The 21,587-nt window shown below is 38.1% G+C and overlaps 1 protein-coding gene across 2 annotated transcripts in view; it reads right to left on the bottom strand.

Annotated features, from left to right (window-relative positions):
- The window catches only part of COL14A1 (collagen type XIV alpha 1 chain), a gene marked incomplete at its 3' end in the record, with an annotated part of 1,869,522 nt that overhangs the window by 1,587,316 nt on the left and 260,619 nt on the right, over positions 1 to 21,587 (bottom strand). Inside the window, 1 exon segment of one of the 2 annotated variants that reach the window (XM_044066919.1) lies at positions 13,132 to 13,227. Within the exon segment in view, the coding sequence (XP_043922854.1) occupies positions 13,132 to 13,227 (96 nt within the window). 2 annotated transcript variants of the gene reach the window in all.

Below are 21,587 nucleotides of genomic sequence, written 5' to 3'. Positions count from 1 at the left end.
TAATACCACCAGTAATCCCATGTCTCTAACATAACATATGTGACTCTGAGTGATCAGAGATGCTTCTGCACAAACCCACTTGTACAACGATTATGAAATGTCAGCAATCTATGAGGGTAATCAAGCACACCGTCCTGACACATTAACATCTGCTAGAGGAGTTAGGTGGGACACTGCTATACCTATATGTGACATTATGATAAATCCAGGCTAGGTGACTGGTGTGCATAGCATATACATGGCACAATCCACACTGTCATGAATGTAACCCATGCCATCAATGCTGTCAAACAGCTATGTATGTGCTGTGTGCATCACTGGAACAGGTTTCACACATGCATCTGGTATAACACCTTGATGGGGGTTCCTCACCATCAGACAGTAATGTTTATGCAACAACAAGAATACCTAGGTATGGCCAATAAGATGTGTGGGAGCTCACTGTGGCAAAGGTGGTACACATCAGTTACATATCCCTGGAAGATGTGTAGGGAGGTACATGAGGAAGGGTGCATTGTACTCAGTTACTGGTATGATGAAGGGTGTGAACTATGGAGGTGTTATGGTCTTCAATGTGGATGTCTGGCACATACTCAGGAGTTGTGTTGCATACAAGAAAGTAGTCACCACTCTAGCCACATGCTGGTGAGGTTGATGTACCGCATACCATCTACCTCAGGAAACAGGACACATTCCACTTTGTCTGCTTATATGGGTGTGATGCCTACATTATCATTGTGTTATCATGTGTCATGTTGTCATGTGTTGTCATGGCTGTGTCAGTGATCTTTGGTATGTGTTGATACTGTCTTTATTATACTAACATCACAGCTGCAGTCAATGATTGCCCACAGTCTGTAATACTACAGACAGCTCTTTGGACACAGGATGTGTATGTCATTCTTGATATCTATGATTTAAATAATGGATAGGAAAAGGGCCTAGCAGACAGCCCTGATGTACGGACCTTATCACTGGACTTGAGATATAGGTCACTTCAAATATTTCAACATATTTAGATGCCACGTATGTGATCCAGTGGTATACCCACTTGGTGATATAGGTGTTTATGGCCACTTCTGATGGTGTTGAGTGAATACCTCAGTGTGGATTTGTGTCAGATCCCTTGGCCTGATCAAGCTCCACAGGATGTTAGTGTTGTCATCATGCATGCCCTCAATGACCTCTTTTTTTTTCAAACACCTTTATTGAATCATCACTTGTGATATAGGTAAATTTACATTTATACAAAGTAATCAAATTGTATTAAATTAACATTAATAAACATTATACTTCACATGAATTGCTATATATCATTTAACCTAAGCAACATTACATAAATTATTCAATTCCCCCCCCCCTTTTAAACAAGAAAAATCTTTATGAAACTATCACTTATGATATAAACAATCATGCATGTATAGAAATGAAAACAACCCCATCAACACAATCCTAGTTGCAAGCATTTTACATCACAAATCATACTGATATACTCCCAGTATTTGAGAACATCTAACAGATGTAACAGGCATGGATGTAGAATTAACAACTCACACGTGTTTTGTACACAGCCGGGATATTACCAGTGTCCATTTAGAAAAGGTCCATGATTACATGTTAGTCTACCTCACAGATGAGGAGAGTCAGGATGTGTCTATAAATGCATGCATCAGGTTCTGTCCTCCCACCCCTACTCAGATGGATGCATATTGATGTACTCCATTCTATTGAAACATATTTCATCTGGAGAGTGTTTTGAAGTGTTTGTCCAACTGTGTCAGGTAGGTGTATGTTCTGAATCAAGCTATAGGCGATCTGTGATGTTGTCACAGCCCATTTAGTCTGTGTGATAGGCCTGGATGAAGGTAAGACGTGTATAACTATTATGGCATGTCATTGTACTGCTATCGTGATCTGGCCTATGGTTTGGACACAGTCCCCCACTCAAGTATCATTCAGAAACTCTCTCAGCTGGGGATTAACCCTTATGTCACCAGATGGTTAACCAATTGGCTCACTGACAGAACACATACTGTGAAAGTTGGTGAATCAGCCTCTACCAGTAGAGAGGTCACCACTGGCCTACCCCAAGGATCTGTGCTGAGTACTTTATTGTTTGGAATCTATTTCATGACAGTCCAGGCTAAAGTGTATGGCCTTTGGCTTACCAAGTTTGCTGATTATTGCATATAAGTTGCAATCTTTGAGTCCAGCAATGATGTTAACATATTGCAGGAGGGGCTAACATGGACAAATTATTGGTACCAAAGCCACACTGTCTACAAATAAACACAAAAAAATTGTCATTATGTTTGCATTCTGCAAGGTGGAATTCCCTACTAATTACAGCATTGACATCACCTGCCTGTGCTCAAACCCAAGACATGGGAACAAACATAGATAGTAATCTTAACTTCAACCACCAAGATTCCACAGTGGCATGGAAAGGCTATGTTGTGTACCTCATAAGTCAGGCCATTGTATCCAGATCTGAAGCTGTTATAACAGCACTGTACTCAACCCTCATCAGAGCACTAATAGAGTATAATGCTCTCTTTTGCATGTACTTCACCAGACACCTGCAGCAGCTGGAGAGACCACATGGGTTTCTTGCCAAAAAATACAGGGCCTACAAACCGTGCCATGATGTATGTAGACAGACTAAAAGCCCTGTCACTGTAATCTGTATCATATAGGATAAGATGACTTGTGCCTGATCTGCAGACCAGTCTCTGACCCTGCCCTGATGGAAATACTGCATATCCGCAGATCAGTTTGAGCTTTTGACATCAGCAAAGTCTGGGGATAGGAATGTGGTAATACCAGTGGCCTACAGGCTGGTGTAAATTGCTCTCTCTAATGTCAAGGAAGTGCACAAACACACCCACTCACTCCCCAGATGACTGCAATGAGAACAAAACCCCTGTCTATCTAAGTACACCTACTAGAGAACTCTGTATTTAGGGTAAGAGCCACAGCACAAATCTGACTTGGAGAGTATCAGACAGCACTTTATAGGCAATGACATTAGCAGTGTCTGGTGAGGAGAAGATGGTAATAGCAGTGTCCCACATGCTGATGTAAAATGCTCTCTCTAATGTCAAGCAAGTGCACAAAGACATATACCCCAGTTAATTGCAATGAGATTAGATCCCTTAACTAACTAAGGACACAAACGAGAGAGCTCAGTACTTTATGCAACTGTCACGGCACAAGTTTGACTTTTACATGGCTGCATGACAACTTATAGCGGATGACATCAGCAGTGGATGTTGGAGAGAATATGTTGGGCGGCCTGCATGGAATGGATGTGTAGGCATGTGCAAGTGTCAAAACAGTGGCAATCCATGGGATTGGTGTGGTAACTGCAGGATACACACTTGTGCTCAAACACCACACACACACACACACACACACACACACACACACACACACACACACACACACACACACACACCTCCTACTTGATCACAGTGAGATCAGAACCCTTAACTAAGGACAAAGATTAGAAAACCCAGTACTTTTTGCAAGCACCATGGCACAACTGTGTCTTTTACAAGGTTGCAGGACAATTTCTAGTGGATTACATCAGCACTGGATGTTGGAGAAAAGATGTTGGAAGGCCTGCATAAAATGGATAGCTATCCATGTCCAACTGTCAAGATATTACAATTTTGCATGTTACTAGATTGCTGAATGTGCAATGTGTAGTATTTGCTGTTGTGTTATACTTTAGTTATACTTTAAGAGACAGCTTTACAAACTATATGCAAATAGCTGTCCACATCACTATAAGTATTGGAAAATCTGAATGTGTATTGTCATTATAAAGATGTGCACAGAATATAAGACAACATTTATTTATTTATGTAATGTAGTTAATATCTTTGTGAACAAGTGCTGAGAGACCAAGGTTGCAGTGCATGGGGAGAATTAACATATGGCTGCATTATAAATATTCATTTTCTTAGTGCCTTCATTTTGTTTGTGCTTCCCCATGTAGTTTCTTGGCATGAAGATTAAATGGACAGTAAACAAAAGTAATACATACTATTGTCCACTTTGCATAGTGCACCACCCAGCAACAGGTTTGCACAATGGTTGGCAAAGTGTTTACGCATGACAGATACACATTTCTAATGCTTTCCCTGTTTGTGTGTTGTTAATCAGTGTGCAAATGCAAGCATCATAGCTAAAATGATGAGAGTTCTCAGTAGTGAGTGTATGAAACACACCTGTTGCTTAACTGATTCTGCAGCAGTAGGCGTAAATGCATTGACACATCTCTTTTGGAGCCCAGATGATATAAGGTTTGAATCCCGGTGTATGTAATACTTTTAGATAAGTAGTGATAATGCAATGAAATTATTCTTTATACTACATTTACCACATGTTGATGTAGTACAGCATGTGTAAGCAGCATTGAGCTGAGGTAACTGTACCACAGAAGAGTTGTTCACCATTGCATGGCATAGGTGGACAAAGCCAAACTCTGTGCAAATACAGAGGCCAAAAAGAAAATGGTTCCATTGTTTTTTTTTTTTTTTGCTACTTATGTGTATTGTAAGTGATTCTATTTTTTTAACAGATTATAGGTGTTAAAATTGGGTAGATAGGAAAGTGGTAAAATTGGGGGCAAGCAGGGGTAAGAACAAAGGGAAAGCAACACAGGAATGTGTTGGACGGAGGGAGGAAAGAACCATAGCTATCCATTTCTTCAACAGTGTAAAATGAAAATATGTACAGAATATTATCTGAATTTGGACTATCCCCTCCACAAAGAGGGATGACAACAACACAATTTTGTTGTATAGCCAATTGGACTAAACCATGTGTGTCAAGAAGATGTGTGCAAAATGGAGAGCTATGAATGAGATTTTTTTTTTACTTCAGAATGAAAGGAATGCAAGGCAAGAGACATTGGTATTTCTGGATATTGTAAGTGGGGTAGGTATGGAACCAAATGCAAACAAACAGGACATGATACAGGAGTACTGAAATAACACTTGGGATATTTTCTTGTTAATTATTATAAACTGAACTGTCACAACAGTAACAAATATGTTGCACTTCCTGTATTAGAACCCAGGACCATCTGCATTACAGCTCTACACTTACACCTGCTGCCACAGGAATAGCTAAATAACAGTTGGATATTTCCATATTCGTTATTAACTTCTGCATGTTAACCGCCCCACACAATGAGGCTGACTGTGTTTGCATGGTGCCCAACACACAGTTGATACAATGTATCCATTCTGAAATTGTCTACTGTCTGCTTCTTCTCTGCAGGTGTTCTATGGCTGCAGATGGCGAAGCCTGCTAACTGCCATGCAATGTCACTTAACAGTGTTACGCAATGGAATACAAAAACAGTAACAATGTATCCATTCTGGTATTTAGAATATCTACACCCTGTCTGCAGCTGTTCAGTCTGCTTTTTGTATGGGATATTAGTCCAGGTTTGTGCAGTGTTAAGTGTTGTGCAAGCGAGATAAACAAAGCTAAACATGATATTTGTGTTTCTCCATTTCCCCTGTTTGCACTAAGTTCTGTACCCTGCAAATGCTGGCATTAAAAAAGGAAAATTAACAGAAAGGAAAAAAAGAAATCTATTAAATGAACAGCACTATAAAATGTGTGTTTGTATACATAAAATACTTTTACACGGGTCTAGATTTGAACTCACACTCCAATGAGCCTTCAAAACACAGTAAGGGTATTGTATCCCTTTTTGCCACAGAAACAGCTTTGCAGCAGAGAATGAGAATCATTGTGCATACAAGCAACTGCAACATCATCCACAGTATTAACAAAACATATGACAGTTGCACACGTTTGAGTTATTTGTATATTTATTAATTTCAGATGTAGTGCACTGAGTGATCACACAATAATTTGTAATCATTGCTTGCAGAAATGCAACTCTGTCTTACCTCTGTGTTTCTTGCTCATTCGTCTATTATCTGACCAGTAATCTGAGACATACAGTCTGTAAGGCATTTTGAATCATTGTGCTTAAAATGTGTGAGGATATTAAATGGCAATAATATACAGTCATCAAGAAATGAAGGGGAGGTTGGATTTTGCTAAACAGAAACTGTGAAATATGTGCTGCATACTTACATTTAAAAGCTTGATACAATTATTTCTACCCTTTGTAAGTCTAACATGACTGACATACCCACGGAAGGTAAGGGAGTATAAATTGCTGTTGTGTTTTCTTTCTCCCTACCACTAATCATTCACAGTTGCAATCCATTAACAACAAATACTGAGGGAGTGACTACACTATGTTTACATCAGCTACATGGAGCCAAAGATTTGGGATTCAGCAACTCTAATGAGTTCACACCTCATTTGCATCTTCAGTCTCCTTTTTCTGGTCTTCACCATTCTCACTGCCCTGATCAACCATGTATCTAGGGAACCTGAAGGTGAGGAGACTTGTTTAAGTGGATAACACAGAAGAAGCTGTTACATTGGGATTTATCTGCACAGATGAGTACTGATTGCAATAAGGCATGATTGCATTTTTAAGTGATATACTGGATATGCTCAGATGTCATTAAGAAAAAAATATAAATATATATATATACGTTGTGTCTTTCGGCTTTTCCTGGTTAGGGGTCACCACAGCATGCTACGTTTATCTGACTACACTTCTTAGAAGTTTACTGATGGCATAGGCATTTTGTCATTTTACTTTCTCAGATGCACAGGCTTATTAGCTGTCATACACAAGTGCTAATGTTACAAATGTTTTTCTCTTTATATTCTTCTATTGTTATTTCAGTGAAATGTAAATATCCTATATTGTCAATGACACAGGGGTGTTAGCCTTCTAGCATGGCCCAAAGACACCTCAAGGGGAGTGCTGGCTACAGGTAGAGGTGACTGGATCTTGCATAAAATTGAATGTTCTGTGCTAAATGTGTACACATGTTTTTGGGACTGTTTATCTGATAGCATTTTCAGCATTTCACTGATAATTTATTAGCAAAATTGGTCATTTGCCTGTTGGTTGGGGGTGGGGGAACCAAATTCCATTTCTGTGCTGGCACAAACAAAATTGCACAGAGGTTTGCTTTGCTGTTGTTACTCTCCTTGTTTTGGATCCAGTCATGCTTTGTCTGCGACTGTAATATTTTACAATAACATAAATCATTTTCTATATTTGAATAGCTTGATTGTTTTTTGTTTCTGCAGTGGGTAATATTGAAAAACTACCTTTTATGTGTTATTTATGTGATACTTATGTGTATTATCCCTCCTTTGTGTTTCATGTCACTTAGGACTATGGAACCCAGGCATCCCAATTACCATAAACTCCTTTTCAGTGACCCTGAAAATGAAGTCATTGTCAAAACATTTAGGTGATATGGTGTCATCCTGTTTGAGAGAGGACGTTGGGATATGTCTGGCAGAATGGAAATTGGGCAGCAGATAGTGGTTGATATAAAAGCAGTAGGTACCCAAAGTAGGACATATGATCAGGTGCACCATAGGGCCACTGACATGATTTCATCGGCCAGGAGGAGAGCAGCTGCAGTGGTCTGTGGGCAGATGGCTACTGAGGGGCCTGCTACGTAGCCAACACTAACACCAAATGAAGAGTTCCTGTCCACTGTCAGGGATGTAGAGAGCTCAGTGGAAAGTGTGCAACAGCATGTGATTGACAATGGTGCTGCTGTTTCAGGGAGGACAAGTATATCCCAGGAGGAGCTTCCAGGTAGGCTTACCTATATCAATTGTTAAATACGTTTTGTAGAGTAAAATATTGACAGCACTACTTAACTTCTGTTTAACACAAATGTTTGGGGGGGGGGATAGTTGTAGATTGATACAGGATTGTTGTGTATAGTGTTGTACTCTCTGTAATAGTGGCAACACTGTTGTTTTTTAGCATATATTGGACTATAGGAGTGTAGGTATTTTTTTCCTGTGTTTGTTGCTTATTATCACAGGTGATCCTGACAGTGGAAGCATAGGACTCTTACCACCTGGTCTCACAGTATCAGCAGTCTCTGATGATGATGTTGGCCAAACAAAGGCACAGTCAAGGGGTGCAGAGGTTGAATCTGATGCTGAGGTTGACATTCTGCCATCCCCTGTAATTCCATCAGACACAGCCAGTAGGCCTATGCCAACCCATTCCAGTGAGCCCTCAGGTATTGGACAGGTGGAGGGTAAGACACTATCAGGGTAGGATAGTTACTGTGGTTGCACTGCCTGTTGACTCTAGCTGTAGCCAAAGTGTGGACAAAGTGACATGGTGGAGAATTGCTAGGCTGCTTGGAGGAGTCCTGCTGTCCAGCCTCCACTTGATGCAGATGTGTCTTCCCATGCCACTCAACATATGTTTAGAGCCATCTTAGAGGTGCAGACACATTTCAATAGGTCCTTCAGAGAAATTCTTAGAGTCATAGATGCGGCACAGGCTGAGAAACGTAACTGCCTCCACTGTGTTACTGATTCAATGGATTGTATGAATGACACACTGGAACAAGCTGTGTCTGTGACAGAACATCTACTGGGAGGGGGGTGGCATTCACTTGGTTCTAGGTCAGCCACATCACCTGATGTTAGTCAACGTAGCTGTGACTTATCATGCTCCCATAGTGGCACTACTTCCACTGCTCCATCAGTGCCACACCCAGATGTGGCAGGCCATGGGGTCATGGTCCTTGGCTTCCTCGTGAGGAGAGCTCATCCAGCAGACATTAGTCACATTCAGGTAGTAACAGTGTATCTTACTGTGGGTGTGGACATGCCAGTGCAACTCCGGGCAGAGCCAGTTCTCGTGGTTGGGTACAACAACATTGAACTGCCACCTCTATCATGCACAGCTCACACCTGTCCAACATACCAAGACATAGAGCTAGCACAGAGCTTGGCTGTGCTCCTGTGGACCCTCACACACCAATTTCACCTGGAGAGCCCATACAGACACACATACCACAGTTACATGGTTCAGCTTAAAGCTCATTCTGTTTCAGTGCACATTTGTTACTTTGTCCAAATGTCTGCCTGTTTCTTTTTCTTACTCACACAGACTGACTCACCTATTTTGTCAGTCTAGGCTTCCTGCTGCCCCCCCCCCTACACAAACATAATACCATGTGCAAGTGGTGATAACCTTGCCATATCCCTGTTTTCTATCGTTTGGATTGAGGGATACATAAGGTTTGTGTCTGATGCTCAGGGTGCATAGCTGACTTAGTGCTTAGTATATTTGTTCTTGTGATGTTGTTTTCCTAATTGTACTTTCTACATATTTTGGTCTTAAAAAGTTAGACAGCTGATAGAATCAAAACAGTTTTTGCACCAGTATTTTTAAGAATCTTCTGAGGGTTATGAAGTTTGAAACTAAAATGTGTCTCTAATTTATAATGTCTCTCTTTAATGATTTGCCAGTACAAACTGAGGACATTCAGTGACCATTAATACTTTTGAGAAGTGAAAATGTGTGAATCTTTGATGCCTGAGGCCTATTACTTGATAGAGGACACATGTATTCACATAAGTCTCTGTGTCACATGTTGAAGTCATTGTTGTACAAATCACCCACCTTTTACTTAATTACATTACCAAGTATCAACATGCAAGGATATGCCATTCATTAGTATTATTCCATCATCTTGTTTTAATACTCCAGGTTCAGTACTTACCCTGTAAATCAATCAGTTGCCACAGTTTTAGTTCAGGGCTGAGTCTGTCTGACGCTAGAAGTACACAGCCATTACATGGGTAGGTAAAGATTGTGAGCGTTGCCTAGTATCAATGTTCCTATATGTATGTGCATAGGATGAAGGTTTTAGCCTTCTTAGGTGGTGAGTGAATGTGCTATGCATTGCCTCTTAGCTAGTGTGAGGGCATATTGAGCACGCCTATGTCTACTTTCACCCACAGCAGCTGCTGCTTCCCCCTCTAGCTCCTCACCTGCATGTGGCTTTGATACCCTTGTTATTGGAGGAGGGATGTGTGTCCTTTCCCCTTGTTGATCCTGATGAAGCTGTTTTCCAAGGATGCTGTTGTGAAGCATGACACAGATGGTGAAGATTTCAGTACATGTAAGTGGACTGTACTGCAGGGCTCGCTCAGATGTATCTAGGCACTGGAACAGTGATTTCAGCAGCCCAAACACACAATCTATGAGAGCTCTGGTTTGAGTGTGTGCCTCATTATGGGATTCTTCAACAGATGTGTGTGCAATTCTGATGGGCATCATCAGCCACAGTTCCAGTGCATAACCTGCATCCCCCAGTAAATGACCCTGTGGAATATTACCCCTACTGAACATCTGATATAGTTGGGAGCTGTGCCAGATAAGTGAGTTGTGGTAACTGCCTGGGTTGCCAGCACACACATTCAAGATGATTCCCTTAGTATTACACATGACTTGGCAGATAATGGAATGGAAGACCCTTCCCTGTTCCATATGTGGTGCTTGATTTCTATATGTGTACAATTTATGGCACCCAGTACTTCAGTGTAGTGTGCTACAGGATAGAAAACCTGCATATTTGTGACCCTGTCCTCAAAATACCGGGAAAATATATGTAGTCACTGACAGGGAGCATAGCATTCAGGAATTGATGGAGGATCCTGGATGCTGATGCCTGTGACACCCCCAGCATGTCCCCTGTTGGTTTCTGAAAGGTCCCTGTAGCTAAAATTTTAATTGCTGCACATACCTTTGTCTCCACTGGTATGGGTTCCCTTCAGCTTGCCCTTGGTCTGAGTTGAGAATGACAGAGGTTGCAGAGTTCCTGTACTGTGTCTGTATCTCCCCTGTAGTGCTCTACAACATCCACCTCATGCAGATTGTGATAAGTTAACCGGGGTCTGAAAACTCTTCTCCTTCTTGGCCTTGGTCTGTTAGCAGCAGTAGCAGCAGCATAGATTTCAGAACTGTTGGTCATCCACATGAATTCAAGCAACAGAAGCCCCTAACATTCTTTCTGTGTAGACCCCTTTCCATGGCTGTATTACAATAGGTTTTGGAATTCACAGGGAAAACAAGCACTGAGTCTATATGGATGCTTTATACCTTGTTGAATAGCTCCTCCATCTTGGATAGATTGATTAACATACAATTCAGCTACTTACGCTGTAACTAGCATGCCATGGTGTTTACTGTGGTTATAAGGCTCTACACACCATATAGAGACACTTAATGAATACAAAACAGTATTCTGCCATGTGCACAGGACCCTGCAGGGTTTATTGAATCTGCCCTAAGGACTTTTATTAGAGGAAGTACTACTTTTACAATCTAGGAAATTTTGGTATGGCTCAGTAGTGGAAGAACCAATTTAGAAATGTAATGGACTACTTTACAGATCAATAGACAGAAAATAGTACTAGATATATTTGTGGTCTACAGGCATGGTAACTGGAATGGAGCAGATAAAAGATGCTAAACATTTCTACAACATATACACTATGCAGAAGACTGTTAGCTGAGAAGAACAGAAGGTAAAGAGCTGAGAAGCCAGGAGTTGTAGATGATAAACATTATAGTGAAACAGAACAGGACTAACTTTAGATGTTCTCTTGGAAGATGAGTACCATCTCAGGACAAGGACAGTTCAATATATGAGTCTAAAGAAAAAGAGAGGTAATATTTAAAATTTCACGGATTTGGGTATTGTGAAAAAAAAAAAGATTCTGTTACTGGAATAAGTCACTGTGTACTAAGAATTTTACAAAAAGAGACTATGTGCACCTCCAAACGACATGTTAGCAGGACCATATCAGGCTACCCTGTAACTTTTCAGTGCTATAATAGTGTTATTTATGTACCAATATTCACATGCAAAACTTTATTGTGTATAGGCTTTTGAAGAGAGATGGAGACTCTGAAAGCTTCAGCTGTAATGTCATTGTATCAGTTCTGTTTGTTGTGTTTTCCAGATAATGGTACAACCCTTGCAACATCACTATGATGTAACAAATCTTCTGACATCATAGCGATAACACAACAGCCCTTCTGATACTACAGTGATTGTAAAACAGCAATGAGAACTGATGTGGGAAACTCTAAGAATAAGGGCTAAAATACAGTGTAAATAGTTCTGCTCTACAGGTTAATGCTTCAACAATTTAAACCAGGCTTCTGTAAGGCATAAATAAATCATAGCATCTGTGCGTGTCCTAACATCTTCCTGTTTCTCAGCCATAAATACAATCCATAACATAAGATTAAGCTTACCAGGCAATGCAAGTCATAGTTGCCAATCACTGCTAACCTAAAAGGTTAAGATACTAGAACAAAGGGAGGAAATTAAATGGCTAAGGAGAAGTCACATAAGAATAGCAGTAACAACCCCGTCATTCCATTCCAGTACTACAAAGGGAAATTACTTCATATGCCTATGACCATGTGTAACATTAAGTATTTTTTTCCCTATTGGCCGCTTTTTTTTTTTTTTATATATGTCTTTCTTTATTATCCTGACATTATATTTATTCACCATGTATTCATTTTTGTTTGAAAATTTTCAACACATTTGTTAGTTTTACCTGAAAACATTGCAGGTATTCTCAAGAAGTCCAGTTTGAAAATATAAACTTTGGCTTTGAAAACAGACATAAAAACAACGTGGCAATCCTTATGTTTTTTTAAGGTGTTCACCCTGAATCAGTCTCATTCTAAAATGTTTTCTGAAAGTGAAACTTCTCTAATATAAGAAAAGTCAAATTTCCCTTCACCTTTAGGATTCTTCTGTGAAGACCTCAATATTGCAGCTGTCAACTATTTAGCCTTATTTATTTTGCTAAGAGCACAGAAAATAATGTGACTCTACAAGCTGCATACATCTTCCACTTTCTTCCATTTAGAATAAGATACATCATAAAACGCTGATGCTATGGCAGTGCTCAACATGTTTCTGTAAAGCTGGATTAAAGATCAATATGTCATTCAGGAGATCCTTGAAAATATGTGGCTTTTATTGTGGATTTCTGATGTTTACAGGGTGCAAGGCATAGACATTTACCAGAACATGAGAAAATGCACTTTAGGATGATGTTATGAAAAATCCATGTTAGAATCTTTGTTGTAGTTACAGCTTCTGCTTTAAAACAGCCACCTATTACTATGAACAATATGTTTTTAAACCTTACCTTCTGTTATTAAGTTTTCACTTATCTCATTTGGATTAGTTGAGTCTTTCTTGTTCTCTGAAGCTGGTTCTTTCCCAATGTGTTTGGATCCACTGACTGAAAGAAAATAGTTTGAATTCTTTAGAGTGGCAAGCATGTGCAAGCACAATGAACAACATAAAGGTGAAAATATGAGCTTGAGATACTTGTAACAACAGCGAAAAGTTTAATGATGTTTAAAATCTCTCCAAAAATTTAAAAGCCTTTGATTTAGAATGTTGATTCTTACAGATTTTACTACTGTTAAATGAAATATTTTTGTGACAATCTAGTAGAAAATGACTGCAGAGTGGTTATTTAAAAATTTACAACCATTTCTTTTTTTTTCTTCAATTTTTTTTTCTTCTTCTCAAAAAAAAATTAGGATACAAACCATTCATTTATTTTCTTTCTATGGATATGTTGTCACTGTCTATAAATGAAATTTAACATCCTACTGCTCTAGGGAATAACACAAAAGACATATACAACCTGCAGTTACTACAATGGAAACACTAAAGCTATTGCTTGAATTGTTTTAATGGATTAAGGACTGTTGTGAAAATGCTTGACGTAACTAGTGCAATACCTGTATAAGCTATAATACACAAAATAAAGTAGAAATGCATTTGATTGAATATTTTAATTGACTAAAATGTAGACATATTTCAAAAGTCTGAAGTGTGGTTCTAAATTTCTAAGACTGTCTAGTTAGAGATTCACTTTCTAAAGGATATTACAGCATCATAAATTCTGATACTACATTGGATGTCATGGCTGAAGCAATCAGTGTGTGTGTGTGTGTGTGTGTGTGTGTGTGTGTGTGTGTGTGTGTGTGTGTGTGTGTGTGTGTGTGTGTGTGTGTGTGTATTTATGTGTGTGTTCCTCAACTTTGGGAAAAACTGTTTTTTTATCCAGTATGAGGAACAGCACAGGACACCCAAATATGCTAGCTATGAAGGTTCACTATTAAATAGATTCTGGAGTCTAGTCCAGGTTGTGTGATATATATTCCTTTGATCTTTTTACAATTTTTCACTTTCTTATGATAGGTGACATATAACTTAGGCTTTATGAGCTTTACAAGAAGCAAAAGTTTATAAAATTTTTATTAGTGAAAGTATGATACATATCTTGTAGGGTAATTGGAAGAAAACAAGATTGACCTTACAGACCTGTTATTGCAAGTAGGGGTTCCATATCAGGGGTCACTGCCATATACTTAGATTTTATTCCTCAGCCTCTTGTGGAAAACAACTCATCTCTCATTTTAGATTCACTTGCTTTTTTTAAGAAAAATAAAAACATGCATATGAATGAACAAAGCATTTTGGTAACTACTGACATTGAAGCCCTTTACACTGTGTTACCATACCTGTACTGTATTAAAGCAGCTACAGAGGCTTATAGCAGAAATAACAATGTTACACAAGGGTAAACTGAATGCTTGGGAAAGCTAATAAATTTGGTGTTGTGTTTCAAATTTTTCAGTTTCAATGGCCAGGCTTGCAAACATATGACAGGGATAGCCATGGGTGCAGCTATGGCCCCTAGCCTGGCCAATGTAGCCTTAGGCAAGTGGGAGGAGGAATTTCTAATACAAAGTGAATACCGGTGATTTATGACCAGCTACCTTTGATTTATTGGTGATGTATTCATAGTCTGGAAACGTGAGAAATCTAAACTCACTGAGTTTACCCATTACATCAATAACTCCACCTCCTCCTGAAATGTACCAATTCCATTATCTCAGAGTTAGTGCAGTTCCATGATATGATTGTCAGTATTGATAAAGACAGAGGAAAATTAATTAGTAACTTATACAGAAAACAAACAAGAGTGAACTGCTTACTTCACTGAGACAGTATGCATTCAGTAAAAACTAAGCACAATGTAATAAAATCACAAGGCTACAGATTAGCATGCATTACCACACATTTGGCCCCTTTTCTCAGAAATATGAATGATCTCAAAAATGATGTCTCAACCAGAGGATATGAATCAAACAAGTTACATATGATTCTGGATCCCATTAGAGATTCCAATACTAACAATGACCCTATGTGGAATAGGCCTTTTGGTAAAATTATGCAGAGAGGGCATCCAACCCAAAAGAAGAGGATAAGTAAGGACAGCTGCATTCTAACACATGGGATTTCAATACAATTAAAGCCATTATTAAGGAGAAGTTGGCCATCCTCACTGACAATCAACAGCTTGTAAGGGTTTTAGGAGATTACCCTACTTTTTATATAAAAAGAACAGAGGCATACACAGCTATATGGAAATGACAAATAAGGAACACCAGGATGACACGAACACTAAAATGTGTGGGCCACCTAACTGCACTGTCTATGAAGACTTGATGGAGTGTGACTCATTTGAGTGCCCCTATCTTAAAAAGATGGTGAAATCTTCAGCAGGTGGTAACTGTAATACTGAAAAAGTTACCTCTAGAGCATGTGAAATGACTACCCTGCATTTTATGTGGGTAAGACTATGAATAAACTGAAAAGGAGGATTTCAGGTCATCTTTCTGACATCTGATGTAAAGGCCAGAGGAATGCCTTATCCAAACATTTACTAGAACACCCCAGACATTCTGGTTTTAAATTTATCATTCTGGACTGTGTGGAGATGGATGAGATTGAAGGGGATGTCAGTGGTGTTATGGTGAAACTATGCTGGCAGTGGAAATTAAATGCATTCAGAAAACCAGGGCTTAACTATTATTGATCTATTAAGAGTGTATTGAATTTACATAAGCTGTCACACAAACTGTAAAGGTTTTCGTAGGGATGTTTTGGGGGAAATATTTTCAGTACTAAAAATATACTAAATAATAATAAAAGTTATGTGTAGAATGTGTATAAATGTATACATGTTTAGTTACTTTAACTTCACTTTTGCTTTGATTACATTTATTGCCTCACACCAGAGATTTAAATGATAAATTCAAAACACACTTTTTTTCATGCCACTATTACCATGTAGTATTGGTATAATTCCCCCATTTGCCATACTGGTGGACATTCATGCACACTCATGTACACACCCGCACACTTTTATACATTACTAGTTTACTTCAGCAACTGTTTTCTGTATTTTTTGTATGCTTTTTCTATTGGTTTTCATTCTATAAATATGTTTTGGGGCTGTAAACATAAGCCTTTTTTTTTTTTTTTTTGCAAAGCACTGACATTTTTTTCTGAGCTGTTAATTACTTATTGTTTATGCATACTAGTACACATGGATGGATATTTACTAGATGATATTATTAGACAGATGTATTTTTATATTTATAGTGTTCTAGTTAGATTATGTTTATGGTTAGATAGTGTGTTTTTTTCTTGGTTTTTGTTTCTTGCCATAGACCTGATGAAGGCTTTATTGCAGTAGGTAGCCAAAAACTATTTTAGTTAAAAGTTTTTTTTATGTGTATTTTATGCTTTTCTTAATACCTGATTTTGTAATGTGTGTTGCAAATACAGAGGTAGTATTTTCCTTAACTGGGTTTAATTTGATCTGATCAGTTGTACTGTGTAGGGCTGGGTACTTGTTTTAAAATGCACTTTTACAGCCCTCTTTATACTGTTTGCCTTGAATAGGCTGGTTTAAAATTAAGCAATATATACAGTTTCCACACCTACTTTTAAGTATATAAAAGCTGATATGTTTAACATTGTTAAAATATGTCTAATGTTTTGTTACTGAAGATCACTTGTCTGTGACGAATAAAGGCTTGTTGCTTTGGAACACTACCTGGATTTCATGATTTTTGGAAATTGCTGTGACTGAGCACATCAATGAAACTAGTGTCTTTCTTTTGTAATTGGAAGAAAACAAACCAAACTGTGCAATACCATCCTTTTTAAGGGCAGTATTACCCTGCACTGGTCACTAAGACAATAGGAGATCTGTGTAGTCAACCTCCTACTGACTCATTATAGCACTTGACCATGTATTGCCCCTTTCACTAGATGGTCCTCCATATATCTTTTATATGAATCTTTCTTGTGCTCGCTTAACATCTATCTACAGCTATAGCACACATGCTGTATAACACATAATGCCTCTTGGGGTAGGGTGTTGATCTTAAGTAATTAGGGTTTATACTTGGATTACAGTGCATACCATGTAATTTGCAGTGTATACCACTTAGACAGTATCTAAAGCACCTTCTAATAGGTCTTTTTGCTTTTGCAGAGTTCAACAGACTGGGGCACAACTTTATGAGTGTCAAGCCCTGGGTTGGCTACAGAAAACACATTGCTCCCTATTTTTACCAAGAAGGCCAGTGTACCAAAAGGAAGGTGTCCACCCATTACAGTTTTCATTTTTCAAATGTAGTCTCATCTATGTTACGAACCTACCCTCCCATTCAAACAAGATGCCACTAAAATCCATCCATCCATCCAAAACCCCCTTTTCACAATTTTGTACATGGAGTCAGGGTGTCACTTTAATAGGTTTATAAGTGTCCAATAAGCTAAAGACTACTGGGGCTTTTTTAAGCCTAGCGATGCATCCCAAATGTCTAAAATGTTCTGGTACCTTTGGTAGTGTAAGCAAGGAATTGGGAAATTAAATACTTACAGGCAAGGATAACCATCTAGTGTGAATCCTCTAAAATTTCATTTATATATTCAGCTACTGCATATACATAATTGACCAAGTAGCTAAGTCATTCTCAAACCAGTTAATGCATGGTATTAAACAATACGTTCAGTTAAAGAAAAGCTTTATCTTTAACATGCAGGAAAAGCTAAATAAGAAAAGCTTCCTAGGAGACCATACTGCATCCACACCTAAGTTCAGAAGCATAGACATTTATTTCAACACTCCACAAACCCCTCCCAAAACTAGGTGGCCTTATATTATCCATGGTACACCCAACTTAAACCTCAGTTTGAATATGGCAATGATTTCACTTCCTAAATTCTCTAGTAATTCAGTCTTATCAACATATCCTATCTATTATTATTCCATCTCCTCCTATGGCTTCTTGGCATACTTAAGTAGATAGTCTTTAACCCACTCATACCATCCTAGAAAAGAAACACCATTTCTCCTGGATATAATCACTGTATCAGAAAGATGGCAAAACTGCATCTTAAAGGTAAAGAAATATTGCCTCACCTATGCCATCAGCTGTGACATCTGGCTCACAAAATGGCAGGATGAGTGCCCATTATTTTCTCAGACAGGCGCAAATATTGATAACACCCATCTCACATAAAATCAGGAATTATCATGCCTTCATCAAAATCAGTGACCGCATATGTATTTATTCTACCCTCTTCTCCAAAATCTTGCACTACAGATTTTTCTATCATGGCTCAGTTTTAACATACAGAGAAAGAGAGGAAAAAGCATACCTGATGATTTTAATGTCAATTGGATAGTATCTTTAGGAAAACCTTACATGTGATTCAGCCTTTTTGGCCTGATACAACATATTCAGCTAACTATACAGGCTAATAAGGCAATGGAAAAGAATAAAAAGGGTCTATATCACAACATTGAACAATAAAAAAGAGTGAACACTTTGATTGAACACTAACAACCAAAAGCAGTAAATGTCGAACGCACAGAACAACGTTTTTCTCCCAGGGAAAAATTGCAGCTCCACAAAAAAAACAAAAAAAAAAACCAAATCCAAACACAAAATAAAGTGGAGGACTTCGCCCCCCACAACCCCCTAATTAAATATACCAACAAGATCGCACCACAGTGGAGGAAATGGGAAAGTCCTGAAAACGGCCCAGTGATTTTTTTCCCTGGGAAAGAAATTGCTGTTCCGTGTGTTCGGCATTCAGTGCTTTCAACTTTAAGTGTTCGATAAAAGAGCGTTCGTTCTTTTTATCATTCAATGTCATAATATAGACCCGAATAAGAAAGCATGCATGACTGGGTACTTCCTTCCTACTCTAACAATATTACTGACTCAAGAATCACTTGATTCTGTCAATAACCATAACCCTGTGTTTGCCAAATGGAGCACCATAATAAAAAAGGCACTTCAGTACAAGCTATAAAACAGCAATAACATTCATTTCACTGTTAAAGCAAACTGTGTGAGTCCCTTCAAGCTACTTCATCTAGATGATGCTACTATTTTAATAAAATCTTTCTCAATATTCTTGGCTCCCTTGAACCTCACAGGAAGAAAAGAGTTAAGGCTAAAAATATTATTTAGTCAGCTGTTGAAAATGATAATTCTGTGCCTTGTTTCTCATACAAATGAGACTAACATTAACATGGCAAAACTGCACAGCTGTTATATTATCAGGAGATTTGAAAAAGAACACAGGCAATTCTGAGGAATGAAGTGAAGTTACATCCACAATCAACAGAACACCTTACAAAGCACCCTAGGTTCTTCTGAAATAATATCAATCAGCTGAATAAACCAGATTAAAAAAAACATATCTCCATTCTAATCCCTTGTGTATCTACAATGGATACAGCATGCAAATTCAATGGACATTATTAGAATGTAGGACAATTTGTTTCCATGCCCCATACCCAATCAAGCTTCCTCAATTGACATTATTAGAATGTAGGACAATTTGTTTCCATGCCCCATACCCAATCAAGCTTCCTCAATTGACAGTGGAACACTGAAGCCTTCCAATAACTTTCACTTTTCTCTGGTACCCTTCATAGATTTTTGCAAAATGTTGTGTAAACGTAAGACTGCGTTCTTGTCTATTGATAATCTCTCCTTAGAATGTTAGCCTAGCCACCAAGGAAAGATTTTATCTGGTATCTAGTTTAATAAACAGATCCATTACAGAAATGCATATGTTTAAAGTCTGGAAGGCTTTGATTATTATCTCACTACATAACTGTGGACCATCTGTAGGATTATCTAACTACAGAAGGTCACCCTGACTTCTTCCTCTGAAAGCTCCTCAGAAGGAGCATCCAGAAACAATTTCTTGCCTGTAGAAACCCTAATAATCTCCTTTGTCACACCAGCATGGTTTCTGATAAGGGGCATGCAATGAGTCAGCCCTCTTAATTTCACTGGATACATGCACAATAACTGAACAATTATAGAATAACTAGACCTGCATCATTCATAGTGATTTGTGTAATGTCTGCTTATATTCTGGCTTTGCCTTTTAAATAATTGCTAATATTTTATTGCAGATCATGTTTTAGCCATTCTAACATCAGAACATGGACCAAATATTTCAGACATACTACTGAGCTTGCAATTTTCTAATTTAATTTAACACTTATAGCTTTATCAGTTTTCATGCCATATTTTTCATTCATTTGAGGGAACACTAAGAAATCAGAAATTATCTTTACAGTATTTGCCAAGTTTCCAACCACCAGAGTAGTAGCTCTTTAGAATACCTTTCGAGCTGATAAAATACCAAAAAGAATTCTAAGAACTCTGTAACTTCCTAATTGTGTATAAGTAACACAAAAACTGCTCCTTTCCATCTTTCTTTCTTTCTTTCTTTCTTTCTTTCTTTCTTTCTTTTTCCTTTAAATCACTATATCCATTTAACAGAATGACTCAATGCCCCATGTTGTTTCACTGATATAAATATTTGCTTATTAGGTCTACAAGCAGGTATTTTTGATCTTGGGATACATACATACATACATACAAATGTTTCAAGCATGGGCATTAAAGCCTTTCTAGCTTGCCAATATGCCAAAACACTTGTTCCCATAATAAATGTCCAGGCTGTTCTTAAAAATATCTAAACTAGTACTTGCTTTAATGTAATTTGGTAGTCTGTTCCAAGCATCAGCTACTCTGTCAGAGAACCAATGAGTACACTTCTCATTCCTATATAATCTTCTACATAGGTTATCTGACAATTCTCTAGTACTTTCTGATAACCCCAAACATTCCCAGAGGTAGTTGCACCTAAATGCCTTATATACCTGAATAAGATCTCCTCTTAAATATCTGTAAGAGACACTGTAGAAGTTCACATATTTTACTCTTTCATAATAACTTAGATTTTCACATCCATGGATACCCTTAGTATATTTCCACTGTACTCTTTCCAGTTTATTCATGCTTGTTTTCCTATAGGGTTTCCATATTGTTATTCCATACTCAAGTTTAGGTCTAAAGTAACTAACAAACAATGACTTCATTATGTTTGATTTCTTAGACTTTATAAATCTTTTTATACAACCTATAGTTCTATAACTATCATTAGCCAATTGGTTGATATGATTAGAAAAGCTCATAGCTGAATCTACCCATATACCCAGGTCCTTAAATGAGTCTACAGTTTCAATCTCTGTGTGCTGTATTAAATATTCACCTTTCAGTTTATGTCTCCCAAATCTCATATGCTTAGTTTTTGATGTATTTATCAACATATTATTCTCCTGTGCCCAAATGGTCAATTTAGTCAAATTATTTTGCAGAGATGCCTTATCTGTAACTTGTAATC

This window comes from Protopterus annectens, chromosome 3.part1, assembly GCF_019279795.1.
Source record: "Protopterus annectens isolate FY-2018-M chromosome 3.part1, PAN1.0, whole genome shotgun sequence".
Classification (NCBI taxonomy): domain Eukaryota; kingdom Metazoa; phylum Chordata; order Ceratodontiformes; family Protopteridae; genus Protopterus; species Protopterus annectens.
Note: the sequence above shows the minus strand (reverse complement) of the source record. Positions and strands in the feature narration are given on the sequence as shown.